General features: G+C 36.4%; 2 protein-coding genes across 3 annotated transcripts; both read right to left on the bottom strand.

The window, feature by feature from the left end:
* Nucleotides 1-272: 272 nt before the first annotated feature.
* Nucleotides 273-10,179, bottom strand: LOC121963551 (transmembrane protein 184C-like). Its single transcript, XM_088073677.1, is given in 13 exon segments — nt 273-762; nt 765-938; nt 1,408-1,501; nt 2,391-2,468; nt 3,340-3,439; nt 4,357-4,469; nt 4,777-4,870; nt 5,689-5,763; nt 5,846-6,051; nt 6,804-6,840; nt 7,184-7,314; nt 8,357-8,531; nt 9,899-10,179. Coding segments are annotated over 12 exon segments (1,326 nt in total). The 5' UTR covers nt 8,474-8,531; nt 9,899-10,179; the 3' UTR covers nt 273-655.
* A 788-nt stretch (nt 10,180-10,967) lies between these two features.
* Nucleotides 10,968-20,245, bottom strand: LOC121966277 (endothelin receptor type B-like). 2 transcript variants are annotated; one of them, XM_088073782.1, is made up of 8 exons: nt 20,089-20,245; nt 17,749-18,608; nt 16,647-16,774; nt 15,876-16,074; nt 13,870-14,022; nt 13,520-13,653; nt 12,747-12,855; nt 10,968-11,325 (listed from the first exon to the last, which is right to left on the bottom strand). In XM_088073782.1, exons 2-8 carry the CDS (start codon nt 18,358-18,360, stop codon nt 11,206-11,208), a joined length of 1,455 nt encoding a protein of 484 aa, XP_087929908.1. In that variant the 5' UTR covers nt 18,361-18,608; nt 20,089-20,245; the 3' UTR covers nt 10,968-11,205. The 2 variants fall into 2 exon arrangements, with proteins under 2 accessions (XP_087929908.1, XP_087929909.1); XM_088073783.1 differs by having other exon boundaries at nt 10,968-11,369.
* Between the last annotated feature and the right edge of the window lie 395 nt (nt 20,246-20,640).

The raw sequence follows: 20,640 nt of genomic DNA on the forward strand, positions 1-20,640 counted from the left end.
AATCACTGTTTCCTCTCAACTTATTTTAGCACGCTGAAGAAAATTAGATCGCTTCTTAGTGGTTTGATGAAAAAAGTGCTTTGAATAATATAAAAAAAATAAGCATAAGAATTAAAAAAAAAAGTTTCAGTTCATGTCTGAAAACGCCTCTTCAGAAGCCCGTGGCGGTCACATTAATTGGTCTGTCGGTCCTCTCGTCCTCCCTCGAGGGCTGCTGTTAAAGACTTCTCCTAAATTTTTGTGAGAATTAGATCAGACTCAGAATAGAAACGCAGTTTGTGACGTTCGTATATGACATGTTAATTTATTATGCGTCAGATCAAACGGTCAAACTGAGCTCGAGGGCACTTCAGCACCGTGAGAGTTAAACCAGAAACAGTCTGATGAAAACATCCGGCCTGTTTTGCTCTCTGCAGACACGATTATCGAAATCCTCACACATCGAAATACAGATCGAACATTTCAAACTGGCTGATTATGTTAAAAATACTCCACCAACAAACATGGCTTTGACGTCACTCACACTCCTCTGCGTCTTTCTGTGAAACTGACATTTGGCTTCTTTTTCACGCCATCTGTGGACAAAAGTGTTTATTCTCTGAGTTTCTTTGTTCGTAGCCACGAGGACACGTGGAGACGAAGTTCCCGCCCCTGGCTACGTGCTTCCTGTGGTGTGGCCCGCCTCAGGAGGCGAGTCGTCGCTGTCGTCGTCCCAGGACGAGGAGGTGAACCCCGCGGGGGCGGAGATGGAGTGAGGCGGGCGGTGTGGCCGAGGCCTTGGTAGCGCCCGCTGGAGGACGGGGAGGAGGGCATGGACGTGGCCGCCGCGGCGATGGTGTCCTGCGAGGACGCCGTGAGGAGGCCGGTGTGCTCGGTGTGTTCGGGCCGAGCCGCTGCGCCGAAGTACATCTTATTAGGACGACCGAGGAAGGTACGACCTGCCGGCGCAGAGATTTATGATGGTAGTTACGTTTACGTGTACATATGTTTTATTTTTAATATAATAATTATACATTTAGAAATATTTCACAGAATTATTATAATTACTAATCATTTCTAAAGTCAGGTCTTGCTTTGTGTTTTGTTGTTTTACTTGTTTTTTTGCGTTTGTTCTCTAATTTAAAAATTGTGTCTGTTTTTAGATTCTTTGTTTACTGCGGACGTTTCAACGTAACACGGTGAGTCATTTTTTCATTTTTACGTAAATTAAAGTTGATTGGAGATAAATTAATACATTCACTGTCGATTAAGATGAACAAGAATGAAATAAAAACGTGAAAAATAAGAAAAAAGGGTTTCTTATTATAATAATAATAATAATACAAACAGTTATGATATTAATAACACAGGCAGACAAATACATAAAAAAACAGGATCAATAATCAATAATCAGACTGAGACACTCACCAGCGTGACGGACCTGCTCTGTGACATCAGCTCTGATGTCAGAGAAATCCCACATGGCCAGAAAACTGTCGAAACACGAACCCTCCTCTGCCTCCTGGAGTCGATTCGAAAAGTTAAGATTACGATAGATAGATGGATAGATGGATAGATGGATAGATAGATAGATGGATAGATAGATAGATAGATGGATAGATAGATAGATGGATAGATAGATAGATGGATAGATAGATAGATAGGTAGACGGATGGATGGATGGATAGATAGATGGATAGATAGTTAAGTAGATAGTTAAGTAGGTAGATAGTTCGGTAGATAGATGATAGATAGATAGATGATAGATGGATAGATAGTTAAGTAGATAGTTCGGTAGGTAGATAGATGGATAGATGGATAGATGGATAGATAGATGATAGATAGATAGATAGATGATAGATAGATAGATAGATGATAGATAGATAGATAGATAGATAGATGATAGATGGATAGAAAGATGGATAGATGGATAGATAGATAGGTAGATAGATAGATAGATAGGTAGATAGATAGATAGATAGATGGACAGATAGATGGATAGATGGATAGATAGATGATAGATAGATAGATAGATGATAGATAGATAGATAGATGATAGATAGATAGATAGATGATAGATGGATAGAAAGATGGATAGATGGATAGATAGATAGGTAGATAGATAGATAGATAGGTAGATAGATAGATAGATAGATGGACAGATAGATGGATAGATGGATAGATAGGTAGATAGTTAAGTGGATAGTTGGGTATATAGATGATAGATGGATAGATGATAGATGGATAGATAATTAGGTAGATAGTTCGGTAGATAGATAGATGGATAGATAGATAGATGGATAGATGGATGGATAGATAGATAGATAGATAGGTAGATAGATAGATAGATAGATGGACAGATAGATGATAGATGGATAGATAGGTAGATAGTTGGGTAGATGGATGTGTACCTGTACGTATGGTTTGTAGGTGAAGGTGTAGTGGTGAGCGATGGCAGCCAGGAACATCTCTATGCAGATGATGAAGTCCTGTAAATATCAAACATTCACTTCTTTTATAATCAGGTTTTAATCAAATATCGACACTTTTTCAGTGTCAGTATCCTGATTCTTCCTCATCAGAAGCCAAATTTTTCTTTTTTTGGCTTCTGTAGACTTTCAGACTTTCACGGGAAAAGAGAACAGACGGTTCCTCAGACGTGACTTTAAAATGTCTACGAGAACGTCGAATAAATGGTTCGAGAAACTGCGCTAACTCTGCAAAAAATAATTAATAACACACTTTGTTGCAAAAAGCTTTAAATGGTTGGAACCGAAACAGACAGACTGCCATAATAAAATCAGACACTTACAACAATATGATTTAAAACGATATGAGTTTTCTTTTGAAAATGTAAGAGAAAAAAAGGCAATGGCCAACTTGGTAAGAAATGTTTTTAAAAAAGAGAAGAGGATCATAAAAAAAATCCATGAAGTTACATTTGTTACAGAAAAAAATATAATAACATATATACTAAACAAATACACACATCTGTTTTATTTTCAGAATTGTTTCGGTAATTTTCTTGTTTGTTTTTCTTTTTTTCATGCATCTTTTTGCTCGGGTTTTTGGGCCATGTCTTGTTAAGCAGCTTGTTGCCTCCCCTCTATGCTTTTGAAAGAAATCAAAACAATTTGCTCAGGTTTCAAAGCGTTACTATGGAAATAAAAAACCCAAAGTAAATTAAAAAAAAAAAGCAAATAAAAATAAAAAATAATTGAAAAATAAAAATAAATTTAAAAGTTAGGAGAAGTGGAGATGTTGCTGATTATGCAAGACTCAGATCCTAAAGTCTGATGTCAAAGGTCACATGACTGCGATTTAGGAAGTTGTTTTTTTCGTTAATGAACGTGTGCGTACCTGCAGTCCGGTGGCCACGGCCTCCACGCTGTCCCAGTCCCAGGTGTGTTTGTCCGAGATCACACCGACCTTCACCAGGAACGCGATTAAAACGGCCTGCCTGAAGAGACGAGGACAATGAAAATATCAGCACTAAGGCTGCAAAACTTTCCCCAATTATTGACATGATCGATGGCTGATTAACCCTTTAAAGCCTGGAGTGACGTCGCTTTACTCGTGCTGCTTTGGCTAAATTGGCTCAGTTTCTTTTAAAAAACGAGCCTAAAAAAGAAATGAGTAACTTGATAAGAAATGTTCCACAAATTCCAAGAAATGTGTGTATTTAGAAAATTATTTTTGAAAAATTTCTAGGAAAAATTTCTAAGGAAAAACTATATTTCTCAATATCATAATTACATATTTAAAATAACATTTAAAATGTTACAGAATTATTATAGTAGGTCATTCCCCTTTCTAATTCTCTCTCTCTTGTCTTTATTTCTTTTATTATTATTTTTTTTCATTTCAAGAAATTAATAGGCTGAGATTTTTTTTAGGTTAGAGGAAGAAGCGAGGTAAAAAAAAAAAATCTAATTATCCAAATTACATATTTAAAAATATGTTGCAGAATTATTATAGTTTTTAAGCACTTTTTCCAGGTCATTCATTCTTTTTATTTCTGTCACTCTCTTATTTATTTATTTTTTTAAAGAAATTAAAATGTTTGGGTGTTTATAAGCTAGGGAAAATTGTCATGGGAAAAAACAAGAAAAAACTCTTACAGGTAATTTCCTTCTTTATTTAAACTCACTTTTTCATCTTTTTTTAAAAATTTTGGGGTATTTTTTGTTGATTTTGCTGATTTTTGGGTCAGTTCTTCTTTCATTGCTTTCGTCACGTTTTTGAAAAAAAAAATCAGCCACCTCGCTCTGGTTTCAAAAAGTTAAATTCTCTGTTAGCTGAATCTCATATTTCCTGAGTTTGCGATTTACAATGACATCATCTTTACTCTCTCTCTCTTTATCGTAACTTTCTTACCAGAAGGAGACGAACACGACCAGTTTGACGCAGAGGAACTTCCCCACGGGCCTGATGGGAGTCAGCTCCTCCCGGAGAGCTCGGTACAGCAGCACCAGACAGTACATCGCAAACTGGACACAGAGACGCAGAGGTACGCTTGACACCAGAGAACAACATGTGTGTTTTATCTCAGTGTTTATTGGTCCGGTGCGGCGCAGTGCATTCTGGTAGTTGTAGGTTTTCTACCTCTTGAGTTTTTCTCTGTTTTCTGAGGTCAAGTTGCATCAATTTCAATTTGTTTGCATCTTTCTGCTGCAGAAACGGACCAGTTTTATTTAAAGAAAACTTTCTTCAGCAGTGAAATACTTCTTTAACTGCGGCGTTTTTTAAAAAGACAAACACTGAGTGTGAGGACGGCAGCATGCGGTGTGTTTTTACCAGCTGTGAAATGTTGTTGATGATGACCAGGTAGGACCAGGCGTTTCTGAAGCTGAAGTTTGCTTCATCATAAACTCCACAGAGCTGACAGATCCTGCACACCGAAACATGAAATAACATTTGAAAATTAGATATAAAGCTTTGTTTTAACTTTAATTATGAATTATAATGTTAAAAATATGAGTAATTGTTCGTAATTAAAAATGAAAGAAACAGAATACTTATCAACTGCTATCATAAAATGTTTATTGACTAAAGTTGAAAAAATAGTCAGTATTTTTATTTTAAAGGGACTGTTGGTTATTTATGGGGTGGGGGGGTGCAAAAAGGAGGAAGCATGTTAAATATTTTTTCAAGCACTGGGGAGAGACTCTTGTTTTTTATTTTGGCTTTAGGGGAGGGGCATCCAACTTTAATGGCTGTATCTTGTTTTTTTTGTTTTGTTTTTTTTTTTTACCCCTGATTGACTATTTTCTTTCCAATTTAAGTTTTTGTTGGGTTTTTGGCTTTTTTTTCTTTGAGAATTTTTAATGATTTTTTTCCTTGAAAGATTTTTGTGATTTAATTTTCTTTAATAGTTTTTGGAGATTTTTTTTCTTATATATAAATTTTGGAGATTTTTTTTCTTCAATTTTTTTTGAGATTTTTAAGTTTTTTTCTACAATAAATGTTTAGTGTTTTTTTTTTTTCTCTAAATATTTTTGGCCATGTTTTTCTTTGATAATTTTTGGTGATTTTTTTTTCTCTCATTTTTTTAAAATTTTGATTTTAAAAAAGTTTCCTAAAAAAAATGGTGTTTTTTTCCAGAAAATTTTTGATTTTTTTTGAGATTTTAAAGAAAACATGCCTTCTAAACCCACAGGCCAAATTACACCATTAATTATTATTCCGCGGTTACAGTGGTGAACTTACAGTGCTATCACCGTGGTTACTGGTCTGACCACAGTGTACTGGAGGACTCCCAGTTTACATCTGAACAGCAGCACCCTGACAGGCACACAGAGAGACAGTTTAACATGCAGCCGCTGCTCCGTCACGTATGTAGTGACCCCCCCCCCCCCCGTCTTACTCTCCCATGGGCCACGGCGGGCAGCAGCAGAGGGGGGGCAGGTGAGGCTGCTGCTGCTGCACCTCCAGCATCAGCACCAGACTGGGATACTGGTTACTGAGGAAGCTCAGCAGGAACACCAGGAAGTTGTAGATGACGTAAGCCTCGTAGCACTCTCTGCACGTGTCCACGTAGATCGCCAGACTGGGATACCGCAGAGCCAGCCACTGGGAGGACGGGACAGGAGAGACATGCGGAGGATTCAGTTTATAAAGACAGACACGATGATGAGACAATTATTATGTTCACATGTGTGAAAATTTTGTGTTTTTGTATCCAAATCTGATTTTTTTCTACCATTTTAAAAGGTCGCTGCTTCGATATTTACGCATAATCACAAAACTGCTGATGTCCACGTCTTTTATAAACTTTAAAGCAGGTGCGTATCCATGACGACCCACAGAGCCGACCGTAAACAGAAAAAAGGCCGTGTGACACAAACTGCGGTAAAATCCCCCAAATGAGATGCGTTTTCTGAATCGGCCGCAGAAATAATACTCCGAGTTTCACAATAAAACCAGCAAATCCTACATGACTTCATCAGGAAATGTTAAATTTGGAAATCAGCCTGATTTGGAACATTTTAATGGAATATGCTGTTTCATATGATCGTATTAAATTCAGAATAATGTCATTATCAGAAAAATCTGACAAATTGGTGTGCACGTAAAACCGCAGCCAATGACTAAAGACTCAGTCTGTGTGATACAGACACAAAGGGTTAAACTGTGTGTACGTGTTTTTAACGTGACCCCTGGTCTTGTGACGCTGTCCCACCGCCTCCAATTAAGGCCTGTTGCCATGGCAACATGATGTAGTAATGTAATAGAGCAGACGGACCACTGTCACTTCATCTGTGTGTGTGTGTGTGTGTGTGTGTGTGTGTGTGTGTGTGTGTGTGTGTGTGTTGATGACTCACACTGTCCAAACTGTAGATCGGCACCATCCATAGTATCCTGGAGGAGAGACGCAGAACATTTTCATCAAACTATTGTGTTTTTTGAGTGTGTAATGAACAGACCAATCGTCGGCTCTTGATGGGAAAATTCACATTTTTTGCATTTTCACTTCGACCGGCGAGTTTAGCAGCCGCTATGTTTTCCTAACGCTGACTTTTAACACGAAACTGCTCTTTAAACTGGTTTAAATCACCTGGTCTGATTGTTCGGAGAGAAATTCAGCTCCCAGTAAAAACTGGGAGAAGTTTCAGCTGGTTACAATCTGCAATCCTCTCTGTGAAATGTCTCTAAATCCTGCACGCTGTTCGTCAGGTGAGATTACAGACGTGTGTGTGTCGACCTGATGATGGGCCTCTGCAGCTCCGGCTGGGTGTAGTGCACGATGTGCTGCAGGATCCCCCACAGTGAGATCGGGATGGTCAGGAAGACGAAGACGCCGGCTATGAACCAGGCTTTACTGTGAGTCCCGACCTGCACGGACAAAGAGACACATTACTGCTGACGTTTTTATCGTAGTTTTGTTTGCATTTGTGAACTGCAGCTTCAGCATCAGTGTCTGGCATCGCAATGACAGAAACTTCACGAGCAAAATAAAACACAATCAGAGAAATTAACTAAAATCTAATCAAACGTCCCACAACCATAGAAATGTCCTAAAATCTAATGAAACGTCCGAAAATCCAAGATATGTCCTAATGTGTTAGAAATGTCATAAAATTCTAAAAATGTCCTAAAATCTGAGAAACATCCTAAAATCCCTGAAATGCGTTAAGATCTCAGAAATCTGAAACATCCTACAATCCTAAAAATGTCCTAAAGATCATAGAATGTCCCAGAATCCTAGAACTGGATCTGGGAATTGTCCTAAAATACTACAAATGTTCTGAAATCCTAAAAATGTCCTAAAATCCAATGAAATGTCCTAAAGTCCTAGAAATTTCCTAAAATCCCAGAAATGTCCTAAAATCTGACAAATGTCCCAAAATCCTAGAAACTCCCTAAAACCCTAGAAAAGTCCTTAAATCCACAAAATGTCCTAAAACCCTAGAAAAGTCCTAAAATCCCCAAAATGTCCTAAAATACAACGAAATGTCCTGAAACCCCAAAATGTCCTAAAATTTGACAAATGTCCCAAAATCCAAGAAATGTCCTAAAATCCAATGAAATGTCTTAAAATCCCAGAAATGTCCTACAATCCAAGAAACATCCTAAAATTCAATGAAATATCCTAAAATCTGACAAATGTCCTAAAATATGACAAATGTCCTAAATCCAAAACTAGACCTGAAATCTGAGAAAAGTCCAAACATCCTAGAAACGTCCTAAAATCTGTCAGACATCCCAAAAATCCTATAAACATGTATAGAGCTGCTGTGATTGGCCTCCTGTCATTTCGCCAAAGTGTCCCCCAAACAAAGCGAGTTTTGTGTCCCCGGTCTAAAGTCCGGCCTCAGCTGCAGGTCCAGATGCGGACAGCTGCTGAGTTTAGAGTCCATAAAGACGTAAAGTTTACTTTGTCCTTCTTCAGCTCCCAGATGCAGAGCGGCAGCACGGCCACCAGCAGCAGAGCGTACAGAACCAGAACCAGCGGACGGATCCACCTCCGCCACTCGGCACACGAACACGGCATGACGGCTGCTTCACCCTCGGCGACGACTACAGGTGCACCCAAAACCTCTGAGCCACACCTGGAGGACAACCAGTCAGGTGATGAGAGGGAGACAGGTACATCTACCTGACTATATTATAAACTCATAAAATAAAACACTACAAATTAATAACGAGTCTAAAAAAACGAACAAAAACACAAAATGTGCGATAGTGTTAGCACAACCCAGCTAACTAAATAGAATAAAAATGAATACAACGAAAAAGAAATAAATACATATAAAATTATCTTTTGAAAAGTTAACGTTAGCTAACTACTTCAGAAGCTAGCAAATGCTGAGTTTGCTAACTAGCAGTTAGCTAGCTAGTAGTTAGCTAAATTACAGTTAGCTACATCAAAAGCTGTAAAATGTAATGTTGCTCATTGTTTTCATCCAATAAACACAATATTTTAAATCAAGGGCGTTGCAATATTATACAAAACTCTGAAAGAAATATCAGTTTAATCTAATCTATTTTAAATTTGGTACTTAAATAACAGTTTCAATTAACAGGAATGTATAACTAACTAGCTGTTAGCTTGCTCGCAGTTAGCTCCCCGTTAGCCTAACCCGGTTAACTTACTAGCTGTTAGCTCCTTGTTAGCTGTTAGCTCCTTGTTAGCTGTTAGCTAGCTACATTACAAGCTAGAAAAAATGAAATGTTTTATTAAATTTTAACATCAAGGGTATTATATATAATATATATTATAATATATTATATTATATCTATTATAATATATATTTATATATTATATAATATATATAATATATTATATAATACTAAAAAAAATCACATAGAACAATCACAAACACAACAACAGACAACAAACAGTCAAATTCATATAATCTATAGGAAATATTTGGCACTTAAATAATAAATAAGTAAATAAATAAATAGGGTTAAAATTTAGAGGAACGTGATAAAAAGCCTAATTTACTGACCATGACCTCAAGGCCACAAAGAAATGTTAAATATCAGACTTTAAAATTATTATTATTACTATTTCAGTTAAAGTCTGTAGCATGTATCAGGAATAAAGTTAATTACAAGCATTTTTTCTCTAATATTTCTATTGTAGCTTGTTATTAAAGTTCCAAATATTTACTATTATTTAAAATAAACGGACAGTTTTGCTGTATAGGCATATTTTTGTATGCTATTGCAACGTCATACTTAAACAATGTTATAAAATATATAATTAATCGACGAAAAATGCAATGAGGTCATTATAAACGTGCCAGTAAACACGCCATAGCGTCAATAAAACAGACATATTTGCGTGTTTTTCGGCTAAAAAATGACCATATATGTAGATATTTATCGATCAGACAGTAAAATCAGATACTTCCAGCGATAAAACACGCGATAAAAGAGTAACTGAGGTTAAATATTCAAAGATTTGGACCGCTGAAGATGAAGATGTCCATGATGATGAAGACGCTCGGCCTGTTTTCCTTCTCGGTCCTGGTTTTGTTACCAGGCAACGCATTCTCCTCCGCCCTGCCGCGCGCGCCGCAGACCCGGGTCCGCTCAGACCTGCACCCCGGTCACCGCCCCGGTCGCTCCGTTAGTCCGGTGTCCTCCGGTGGTCCTCCGGTGGTCCTCCGGCGTCAGGCTGCAGCTTCGGTCCGTGTCTCCCCTCCCTGTTTTCGGTGTTTACGCGCCGCGTCACGAGGAGAAATCATCCGTCTCTTTCCATCAGTCACGTGGTCGACAGCAAACAGCCGCCAAATCTAATAATCCTAATTTGAAGATATTTTAATTCACATCACGTTCACATTTATTTTTATTTCTTCATTTGATTTAACTTGGGGTATTTTTTATGTTTTATTTCTAAAGATATGAATGCCGACATGAACGAACAATACAAAAGAAAAGATCTATTTGATTTCAACACTAAATTTACAAAAACAAACAAAAAATACCATTATAAACAAAAACAAAGAAAAAGTAGATACAATAATGGTTTAATCCACATAACGATCACAGTTATTTTTATTTATTAATTTCTTTTTTAATTTAGGATATTTTTTTGTGTTTTATTTCTAAATATCTAAATGCATTAACTTATATAAATAATGTAAATAAATAATATTAACGAAATATTTATTTGATTGCAACACGTAATGCATCAAAAACAAAACAAAACAAAATATTAAAAAACAAATAAAATAATATAATTATATATAATAAAACAATAATAAAAATAAAAGAAGCCATTAAATAATATTTTAATCTTTAACACATCCACATTTTTTTTAACTTAGGACATTTTTTATGTTTTAGTTTTAAAGTATTAAATGCAAGGAACATATATAAATAATGCAATTGCAACACTGAGTGTGCCAAAATAAAATAAAATAAAATAAAATAAAATAAAATAAAATAAAATAAAATAAAATAAAAACAATCCATGATATTAACAGAGAAAACTGGGGGCTTTAAAGCAGAAGTACAAAAAAGTGTAATCTACATCATGTTTACAATTTTTAGACTTTATTATTCTTTTATTAATGGCAAAAAAAAACCAAACAAAACAACCCCAACCCAAAAGTACAAGAAAATACATTAACATATTGTTGTCCACATATTTTTGGACATATACTGTAATAAAATATAACATATAAACATGAATAAATACAATATAAAAAGATAAAAACTAAACATTAGAGGGTTGATATAGTGGTTATCTGTAGCACGATAGCGTCTCTCTCAGTGCTGGTGACGAGTTGCCGAGTTGCCGAGTTGCCGGTGATCTGTTGCCGCCTCGCTCTCTCTCAGTGGTCCGTGTGTTTGTACTGCAGACTCGTCCCGTGGTGGAGAGGCATCATACTGTTGGAGAGAGAGCCAGAATAACACCAACAACACAGACAGGACTGCAGAGAGAGAGAGAGACACACAGAGGGGGTTTGATTAAAGCGGTACTCCATCAGCAGCGCTGGAATGTAACTGAGTACATTTACTCAAGTACTTAAGTACAAATTAGAGAAACTTGTACTTTATGCGAGTATCTCCATTTGATGCTTCTTTGTACTTCCACTCCACTTCATCTGAGAGGTCGTGAGGGCTTTTGTCCTGATTCAGTTGTATCACGATACTTTGGTGCCGATTCGATTCGTATCGCGATTCTGATTTATTGCGATTCGATTGTATCGATTTTTGCGATTTTCTTTTCTTTCTTAAACAAACGCAGAACCTGAGTGATGGCTGCACTTCTAGAGATCGTGAGTCAAATTTCCAAAAACAATGCACATCACGTGACATCTATTTCAGCTGCGTAAAAAAGTGTTAAATCACATGTACAACAATTATTTTTCAATAAACTGCTACATTTAGGTGTCCCTGTTCATTACACTAACACCATAAGAAAATAAATAAAATTAGGCCAAAATTAACTGAACACCTTAAATCTCCATGCAGCACAAATGTGGGCCTTTAAATTAATAACTAAAAAATTCAATTAAATAAATTAATGTGGGAGTAATATACATGAACAAATTGTACATTAGATTAAATAAAGAATATTATTTAAAAAAAGAAAATCGATTCTGGAGGAAAAAAATAACTTTTAAAATCATCCCATTGTAGTTTTTTTTCTCGCCTCCAGAGGTCAGTATTGTACTTTTTACTGCAAAACCTAATTGTCAGAAAAATGTTGCCATGTACATTTCTGCACATGAGTAAAAAGTACAAGAAAACTACCTAAAAATTTGCCTAAAACAAAACAAAGCCCCCTCAGCCCCCCCAAAAAAACAAGCCAACACACAAAAGAATAAAATAACCTGAAAAGAAAAGTTTAAAAATGCTGATAATTCCATGAAGATCATTTTAAATGTATAATTATGATCATTTTAAATATATTTTCCCGTGCTTTTTAAAGGTAAATCTACTAATTTCTTGCAATTTGCCTAATTGCCCCATATTTATTTATTTTTTTAAATTTTTTTAAAGAAATTAAATAAATAAATAAATATCTGCCGTGGCCTCAAAGATTTACATTCTTGTAAAATGCGTCCAGGTTTCAAAGGGTTAAAAAGCTCCCCCCTTTAAACAGACATGCTCACTTCCCACAAGTGTTTTATCAAAGGTCGCGACCTTTCTATGTTTATCACTCTCTGTCCCAAAACACTCAGATAGCGTCTCTCTGTCCGTCTTTGTCTCACGCCCTCCGGCGCGGCGACCTCGCTGTGATGTCACGCTGACATTCACCGTCATCGCTCCGCCCACAAAGCACGGCGGCGTTCGGTTTTTACCTTGAAGCAGTTTTTGAACTTCTTGGAGACGAAGAAGAGGATTATGGGATTGATGCAGGAGTTGATGGTCGCCATGTTGATGCTGAGGTAGTCGAGCACCAACAGGAAGCTGCAACCACAGAAGAAGAACGCATGACTTACATAAAGTACTAATACCACGCTGTGAAAATACTCTGCAAGTATACTCAGATTTGAGTAAAAGTATGTGTCAGCAAAATATATTACAGTAAAGTAAAAGTATGAGTTATGCAGTAAAATTTCAGTGTTTTACTGTCAAATCTTTTGGATTAACATTAACCCTTTAAAACCCAGAAGCAAATTGATGTGATTTTGTTTTTAAATATATGAAAAAAATGCAACATAAATTGCAAGAAATAAGTAAATTTAGAAAGTTAAAAAAAAATAATTTATATATATAAATATATTATATAATGATTATAGCTATATATGTTGAATTAGGTTACAGAATTTTTAATAAAATTTATGTACTTTTCCCATATAATCTTTTTTCTTTTTCTTTTCTTTTATTCAGTTTCATTTTCTTTCTTCCTTTCTAATATTTTTGTAGCTAATTATCATACTTACATATAATATAAGAGATGTTACAGAATTATTATAAGTTAATTAGTAAATTTATTTAGTTTTAAATTAATTATCAGGTAATTTTATTGTACCTTTTACTAATTTCTTCCTAATTTTCAGGTAATAAATTAGCTTTTTTTTTTTTTTTTTACTGCATTTATTTTTGTGAACGTGTGTGTTTCTCCACTTACTTTAACAGCTCACAGCGGTGTGCATCGTGGGATTTGTAGACGGTCTTCTTCAGCAGGCGACTCAGGTGAAGAGGAAACCAGCACAGAGCGAAGATCAACACCAGCGAGAACACGGCTTTGGCGACTTCTCGACGCTGCAGACAGAAATGCAGCTTTCACCAATAATTTTCAGGTAGTTTATTTGTTCTATTTTTAATTTTTTTTTAAATTTATTTAACCAATTTTCAGGTAATTTTCATGTTTTATTTTATTTATTTATTTTTACTTTATTTTTCTTTTTTTTTTCGACTGCTTTGCATGAAATGTTTTTCTTGTTTTTTTAAATTTGTGTGTGTTTTTTTTTTTGTTACCTGTTTCAGGTGTTCACTCAGAGCGATCCTCAGACTTCCTTTCTGATGTCTGAGCATCTCGCAGGTCATCAGTCCGTAGAAAACAGCAGAGCAGACCACAGGGACGCAGAAATAAAACCCAAACAGCCACCAGTCCTTTGCATCCCGGTAGAACTGAAAAACATCCAGAAAAACACTTTCAGAACCCAAAACTTCAAAACCCATTTAGTTACGTATTTTTAATTTTCTTAGAAACTCTCAACATTAATGTTGAAACTGAAAAACAAGGAAAAAAATAGGGGAATACTATAATGATGAAGTTCATAATGATCACAATTGCATTTTCAAATTTTTGTTTTCAAATTATTTTATTTTTAAGCACTTTTTCAGGTCTTTTTATTTATTTCGTCATTTTACTTTTTTTTTGTAAATACAAATTGAAGGTAATTTTCTCAAACTTTTGACTAATTTCTTGCTCATTTGTAGGTCATTCGTTCATTTATTGCTTGTTGCCTTTTTCCATGTTTGTTTTTTTAAAAATCAATACAATTTGCTCAAATTTGAAAATATTATCTCAGTCTTGTGTAATATACAAAACTGTCATTTTAGAAGTTGAAAATATCTAAATACGATCTATAATGAAAATTACCCTGTGAACAGCAAGTTAGCATTTTAGTTTCCCAAATGTCCAGGGGAAAACGAAATTCGTAATTATTACATTTCCAAAATTCTGTAAAAAAAAAATTATATTTCTAAGCAATTTTTAAAGGATTTTTTAGGTAATTTTCCTTTTTTAAATAATATTTTAATACAAATTTATTTACACTTTTTACTGATTTCCTGCTCATTTTTTAGGTAATTTGTTTTTTTATTGCTTGCTGCTTTCTCTCCATGTTTATGAAAGAAGTCGAGATAATTTGCTCAGGTTTCAAAGGGTTAACTGCCTTCTTACATCAAGGTTCACGTTAAAGAATCAATCATTTCGTGCAGCCGAAACATTGTGATTATTCAGTGTTTGATGGCTGCAGTTAAAATGATGTTTGGGAAAAAAACGCACACTGAAGGCCTGATAGCAGGTCAGCTGACCCGGGGTCAGTTTTAAATGTCCGCCTGTGTTTAGTCCGGTGGCGACCTGCGCATGTAAACAGGAAACGATGATCTAAACCATCTGAGTTAAAGAGGCCTCGCCCTGAAACACAACAACACACACACGATGGAAATGAACCAAAGAGTCCGTTTATCGTCCCCGCAGAGACACGGACGAGCCGGCAGCAGCTCCGCCACTTCTTATGGGAATTAACTGTTTAAATTCAGCTTCTTATATACTGAACTTTATGACCTGAGAGCGATTTTCGATTCTAATGTGCGCCGACGTAAACCAGGCTGGTTTCAGAAGTTAAACATTTCTCAGGGAACGTCAGCTGTGCAAAAATGAGGACGTGATTAGGCCTATGTTCTCAATAATTTTAAGTTATATAATCAAACAAGTGCTACATTGACCTGTAACCCTTTAAAATCTAAGCAAAACATTTTTTCAAAAATAGTAAAAATTGCTTGAAAATTAGTCAAAGGAAATTTTTAAAAAACAAAAGAAAGTGAAAAAACAATAAAAAAGTAAATAAAAGAAAGAAAAGAAAAAAAAAAAAAAAAACAACAAAATTTCCTGGAAATTAGTCTACAAAAAAGAAAAAGAAAGAATATATAAAACAAGAAAATTACCTGGAAATTAGAGGTTAAAAAAATGAAAGAAAATAAAAAAGAAAGAGAAAATTACCTGAAAAAAATTAAAGAAAGTTAAAAAAAGAAAAGAAAATCACATGAAAACAATGAAAGAGCAAGTTAGAAAAACAAGTAAATGACCGAAAAGGTCGCCTTTTCCCACATTTTTTAAAAGAAATTGCACAAACTTGCTCAAGGTTAAAAGGGTTAAACAAGGTTTTGCACTAATTTACAGAATTTATTAACACACTGACATACACACACACACACACACACACACACACACACACACACACACACACACTCACAGTCATGAAGGGCGTCTCCGCCTGCAGCATGCAGGTCCTGAATGTCACGTTCTTGTAGTCGAAGGTCACCATGTTGAAGCCGATGGCCTCCGGCACGGCCAGCAGGATCGACAGCAGCCAGATCACCACGATCTCCATCGCCGTTACCGTGGGAACACCGATGCCCTGCACCCGGGACCAGGACGCCACCGCACGGTACCTGGACACACGGGTACGGGGGTACTCCTTTTAATCATTTATTATTTGTGGATTTGTAAAAATCAGTTCATGTAACCGTGTAAGTGCTCAAACTAAGACCCACTCCCCAAATAAACTAAAAAAAAAACCCAGAACTGATTAATACTATATATATATAAATATATGAAGTTTACAAAAAACAAGAAAATTACCTGAAAAAATTTTTCTTTCTTTTTTTTTTTTGAAAACAAAACAAAATAGGAATTTTTTCTAAAAATTAGTTTAAAAAAAAGAAAAGAAAATATAAAGCAAGAAAATTTGATGAAAATTAGTGTTGGAAAAAAAAGGGAAGAAAGTTTAAAAAACAAACAAAAAAAACCCAAGAAAGTATCCTGAGTTCACTGGTTTTAATGGCACTTAAATCTTTGTTAATATTGTGTTTTTGGTTTGTGTGTGTGTGTGTGTGTGTGTGTGTGTGTGTGTGTGTGTGTGTGTGTGTGTGTGTGTGTGTGTGTGTGTGTGTGTGTGTGTGTGTGTGTGTGTGTGTGTGTGTGTGTGTGTGTGTGTGTGTGTGTGTGTGTGTGTGTGTGTTACCTGTCCACACTCAGAGCACACAGGTTGAGGACGGTGATGCCGACTGAAGCTTTTTGCAGGAAGGGAAACAGCTTACAGAGAAACAGACCGAACACACTGTCGGCAAACGGCCAGCGCATCATCAGGAGCTGCACACACACACACACACACACACACACACACACACACACACACACACACACACACACACACTCACACACACATACAGATTAACATCAGATCACAGTGTCAGTGTGTGTGGTTGTTATCTCAGTCTGTGGGGTATTTTAGTGCCGTTATCAGAGCAACACTCAACGTCCTGACTGAGACACATAACACACACACACACACACACACACACACACACACACACACACACACACTCACAGAGACGTTGTTTTTTTTTATGTCCCATGATGCATTTTCGTTCCTGTAAACTCAGGATACAAACTACATCCCAGTCTCACTAAACCAGAAAAGCAAGTTCATGAATTGAATTGAAGTGTCATTATTTAATTTTTTTGTGCAATTTAACTTCTTTCTGTTTTACTTTCTTACTCATATATTATATTATTTATAATGAGCTCGTTCTTATTCCCAAATACCACACTTTTTTAATGATGTCAGCGTCAGCATGATGTTTTCATAAATCATCAAAAACATTTTTTTAAAAAATTGGCATGAATAAATAAATAAATAAATCACCAAGAATTAAAAAAAAATCCAAACTAAAGTTTTTAATAATCACCCAAAATTTTAAAGAAAAAAAAGTCAAAAATCTTTTTTTAAAGAAGTTAAAGTAAGTAAAGTAAGTAAAGTTTTAAAGAAAAAAAATCTGCAAGAATAATAAAAGAAAAAAAATATTAAAAATCCCCAAAAATTAAAGAAAAAAAAGCCAAAAAAAGTGCCAAAAAAATTTTTCAAAGAAAACATGTCAAAGGCATAGTAAAATTTAATACAAAATACAGCCAAATAAATTAAAGTTAAAAAAAAGAAAAAAGTGCATAAAAAGCATCAAAATAGAGCTCGATCTTAAAAAAAGATCCCCCCCATGTTCTTAAATCCTACAAACTCCCCTGCTGAGGTAAGAAATTAATCAGTATTTAAGAATAAGACTGCGTACCTTGTAGACGTGGATCGGGATGTCGATGGCGATGTAGATCAGGTCTCCCAGGGCCAGACTGGCGATCAGAGCGTTGGGTCCGTTCCACATGCTTTTATTTTGGGAGATGATCCTGAGCAGGGTGGCGTTTCCGACGATCCCCACAGCAAATATGACGCAGGACAGCACCGTGTTGATGTACTTGAAGGCGGTTTGTATCGACGTGGCCTGCAGGCAGCTCGGCAGCGACATCGGGCGCACGCGGCCCACCACGGAGGCGTTGGAAGAAGACGAGTGAGGTTTTCTGTCGTGTTTGTGTTTCATCTTGTTCGTGTGTTTGGTTTTTCCTCTCTCCAGGGGGGCCGGCGGCTTGTTCACGGTCTCTTGAACCAGGTGGGGTTCTCCATCCGAGGTCTGGATCAGGTAGTCCAGTCCAGGTCCCAGAGGTGGGTCGATGCCGTGGAGGTCGGGCAGCTCCAGCGTCGTCAGATCTGAGGAGTTACTGTGGCAACCAACGGGCACGACAAACAACGAACACCAGACGACCAGCAGAGAGGTAAACACCCCAGGCATGGACGGGATCCTTGAACCCGCCTTGAATCCAGAACCTTTTTCAGTGACCCCAGAAACCATCCTGGATCCTGATGTGACTCCTGAACCTGTAGAACTTGTCGTATAGCTGCAGCACAAACCCTCGAACCCAGTTTAGACCTGTTTCTTACTGCAAATCCAAATCCAGTTCCAAAACCTCCAATTTCAGGAGTTTTCCCTCAAAACCCAAATGCTGAAAGTTCAAGACCTTCGAGAAGTTATCCGGGTTGATTTGATCAGCGTAGAGAACGTCAGTGGTTCTCAGATGAATTTCAGGGCTCTGAGAAAATCTGTGGAGGAAAATTTTAACAAAAAAGGCTGATAAGATGCTGCAGCAAGGATAAAAATGTAACTATGGAGATATTTTTGAAGATTCAATCTCGATGATCTGTGTTTCGTTCTTCTTTTGAGCCACCTGTAGCGATAAGCCAGCCCGTTCTCACTCCAAAGTTGTCAAATATTGCCGCTTTGACAGTGCTTTTGGCATAAGATCCAGACTCCAAGAGCCACCTTTCAAGTCCACGTGATACGTCACTGGATGGTGTCAGCCAGACAAAATGGGTCGCTGTATTGTTATAAGCTGACAGACAATCGGCAGCACCTATCACGGCAGCATGATACGCAGCCTGGCAGAACCTGTCCTGTCTGCATGATACGCCAAAGAACGGGTCGCTGTATTATTATAAGCTGACAGATGTTTAGCAGCACCTATCACGGCAGCATGATACGCAGCTGGGCAGAACCTGTCCTGTCTGCATGATACGCCTAAGAACGGCGTCAGGTTAAAATGTTGCCGGTTACAACATAATACAAGAAGCACGGAGGTCCCTTTTACGTCGTCCACTGTTTGTTTGCGGCAGATTTAAATAAAACAGAGCAGCTGTGTCTCAGTTTCAGTTTGTAAATGTCCTCTTTATAAACCTGGACTGTTTGGACTGAAGCTTGTAAAGTGAAGAGTTTGAAAAGTTTGTCTGTTAAAGGTTACAGCTTAAAAGCACCTACGTGGGTCAAAGCTAATACTCGTGAAATTATGTCCCAAACACGTATTTTGAGGTTTTGAAAGTAGTTACAGGAACTTAAAACTCAAAACAGTTGTAAATTATCTCTAAACCCAAACCAAATTGTCTCGGCTTCAAAGACATAGCAAGACGGCAATAATCAACAAAAATACATGAGCCAGAAATTAGCAAGAAGTTTGAAAAAAATGTAAGAAAATAAACTGAAAATAAATAAATAAATAACAAAGGCAAGATATATCCAGAGTCAGAGTAATTCTAGATAAATAAATTTAAATTTAGCAAAAATGAAAACAAAAAAAGATGCAAGTAACAAACAACAACAAAAATAAAACTGGAAATTAAATAAATAAATAAAACAAGGAAACGACCTGATGAACAAAAGCAGTTTAAAAAATTATAATAATTCTATAAAATAATTATGATAATTATAAATAAATAATTATCTCGATACTTTTCCTTAGTGTTAAAAAAATGAATATACTAACTTCTTTCATTTACATTTTTCTCATAATTTGAAAGAAATCTTCTTTTTGAGAGTTCAGACTCATAAATACTTATGAAAGGCGTCTGAATGCAGCACAAGAAAAGTTTAAATTTGAGCCTGTTGTCGTATTGACGTATGTGTCTATTGATTTTACATAATGGCTCGATTAAATCCTAAAGAAAATTACATCATAATAACAATAACCACAATAATTTCAGTCAGAAAAGCTGCAGCCTCGTTAATGTTGATAAAAGAAGAAAATCTCACCTGTTTCTGTTTTTTTGTCTTCTTCTGTGTGTTTTTGTGTTAAATTAAATCCTTCCAAAGCGTCAGTGTACACGAGAGTAAAAAAAAGACGAGTAGCTCCGCAGAGTCGACACAAAACTGATGAAGTCAAACTGATGTCGCTCAGTTTTTCTCTCTCTCTCTTTAACTCCTCTTCCTCTCGGTCCTCCCCCCTCTTCTTCTGCTCCTTCAGGGTTACAGTGGAACATCCCATAAACACACATGACGACTGAACTTTTACTATCTGACACACACACACACACACACACACACACGTATACACACACACACACACACTTTTTACCTCTTTTCCCACTTCAGAGTTTGTTTATAAAACAGTGTTGTGGAAATTGAGGCCGTAAAACGTATTACTGCATTTAAACAACAAATTTGACTTTACTGGAGCGTTTGAACGCCGCTGACGGCCGACTCCAGACTCAGTTTATTAAACCACACAGTCCCGCTCTCTGTCAGAGTTTACTGAAACCATTTTCTTTATTCTTTTTAACTGCGACATATTCGCACATGGACTTT

This window comes from Plectropomus leopardus, chromosome 23 (assembly GCF_026936395.1).
Source record: "Plectropomus leopardus strain MGB_pleo_1.0 chromosome 23, ASM2693639v1, whole genome shotgun sequence".
In the NCBI taxonomy this organism is placed as follows: domain Eukaryota; kingdom Metazoa; phylum Chordata; class Actinopteri; order Perciformes; family Serranidae; genus Plectropomus; species Plectropomus leopardus.

Excerpts from the sequence above, each read along its gene's own strand:
- LOC121966277 (XM_088073782.1), bottom strand. The coding sequence starts at position 18,360 with ATGGTTTCTGGGGTCACTGAAAAAGGTTCTGGATTCAAGGCGGGTTCA. Across the intron at positions 16,075-16,646 it reads TGTGCTCTGAGTGTGGACAG|GTACCGTGCGGTGGCGTCCT; the intron begins GTAACACACACA and ends CCGTGTGTCCAG. Across the intron at positions 13,654-13,869 it reads TGAGTGAACACCTGAAACAG|CGTCGAGAAGTCGCCAAAGC; the intron begins GTAACAAAAAAA and ends TTCTGTCTGCAG.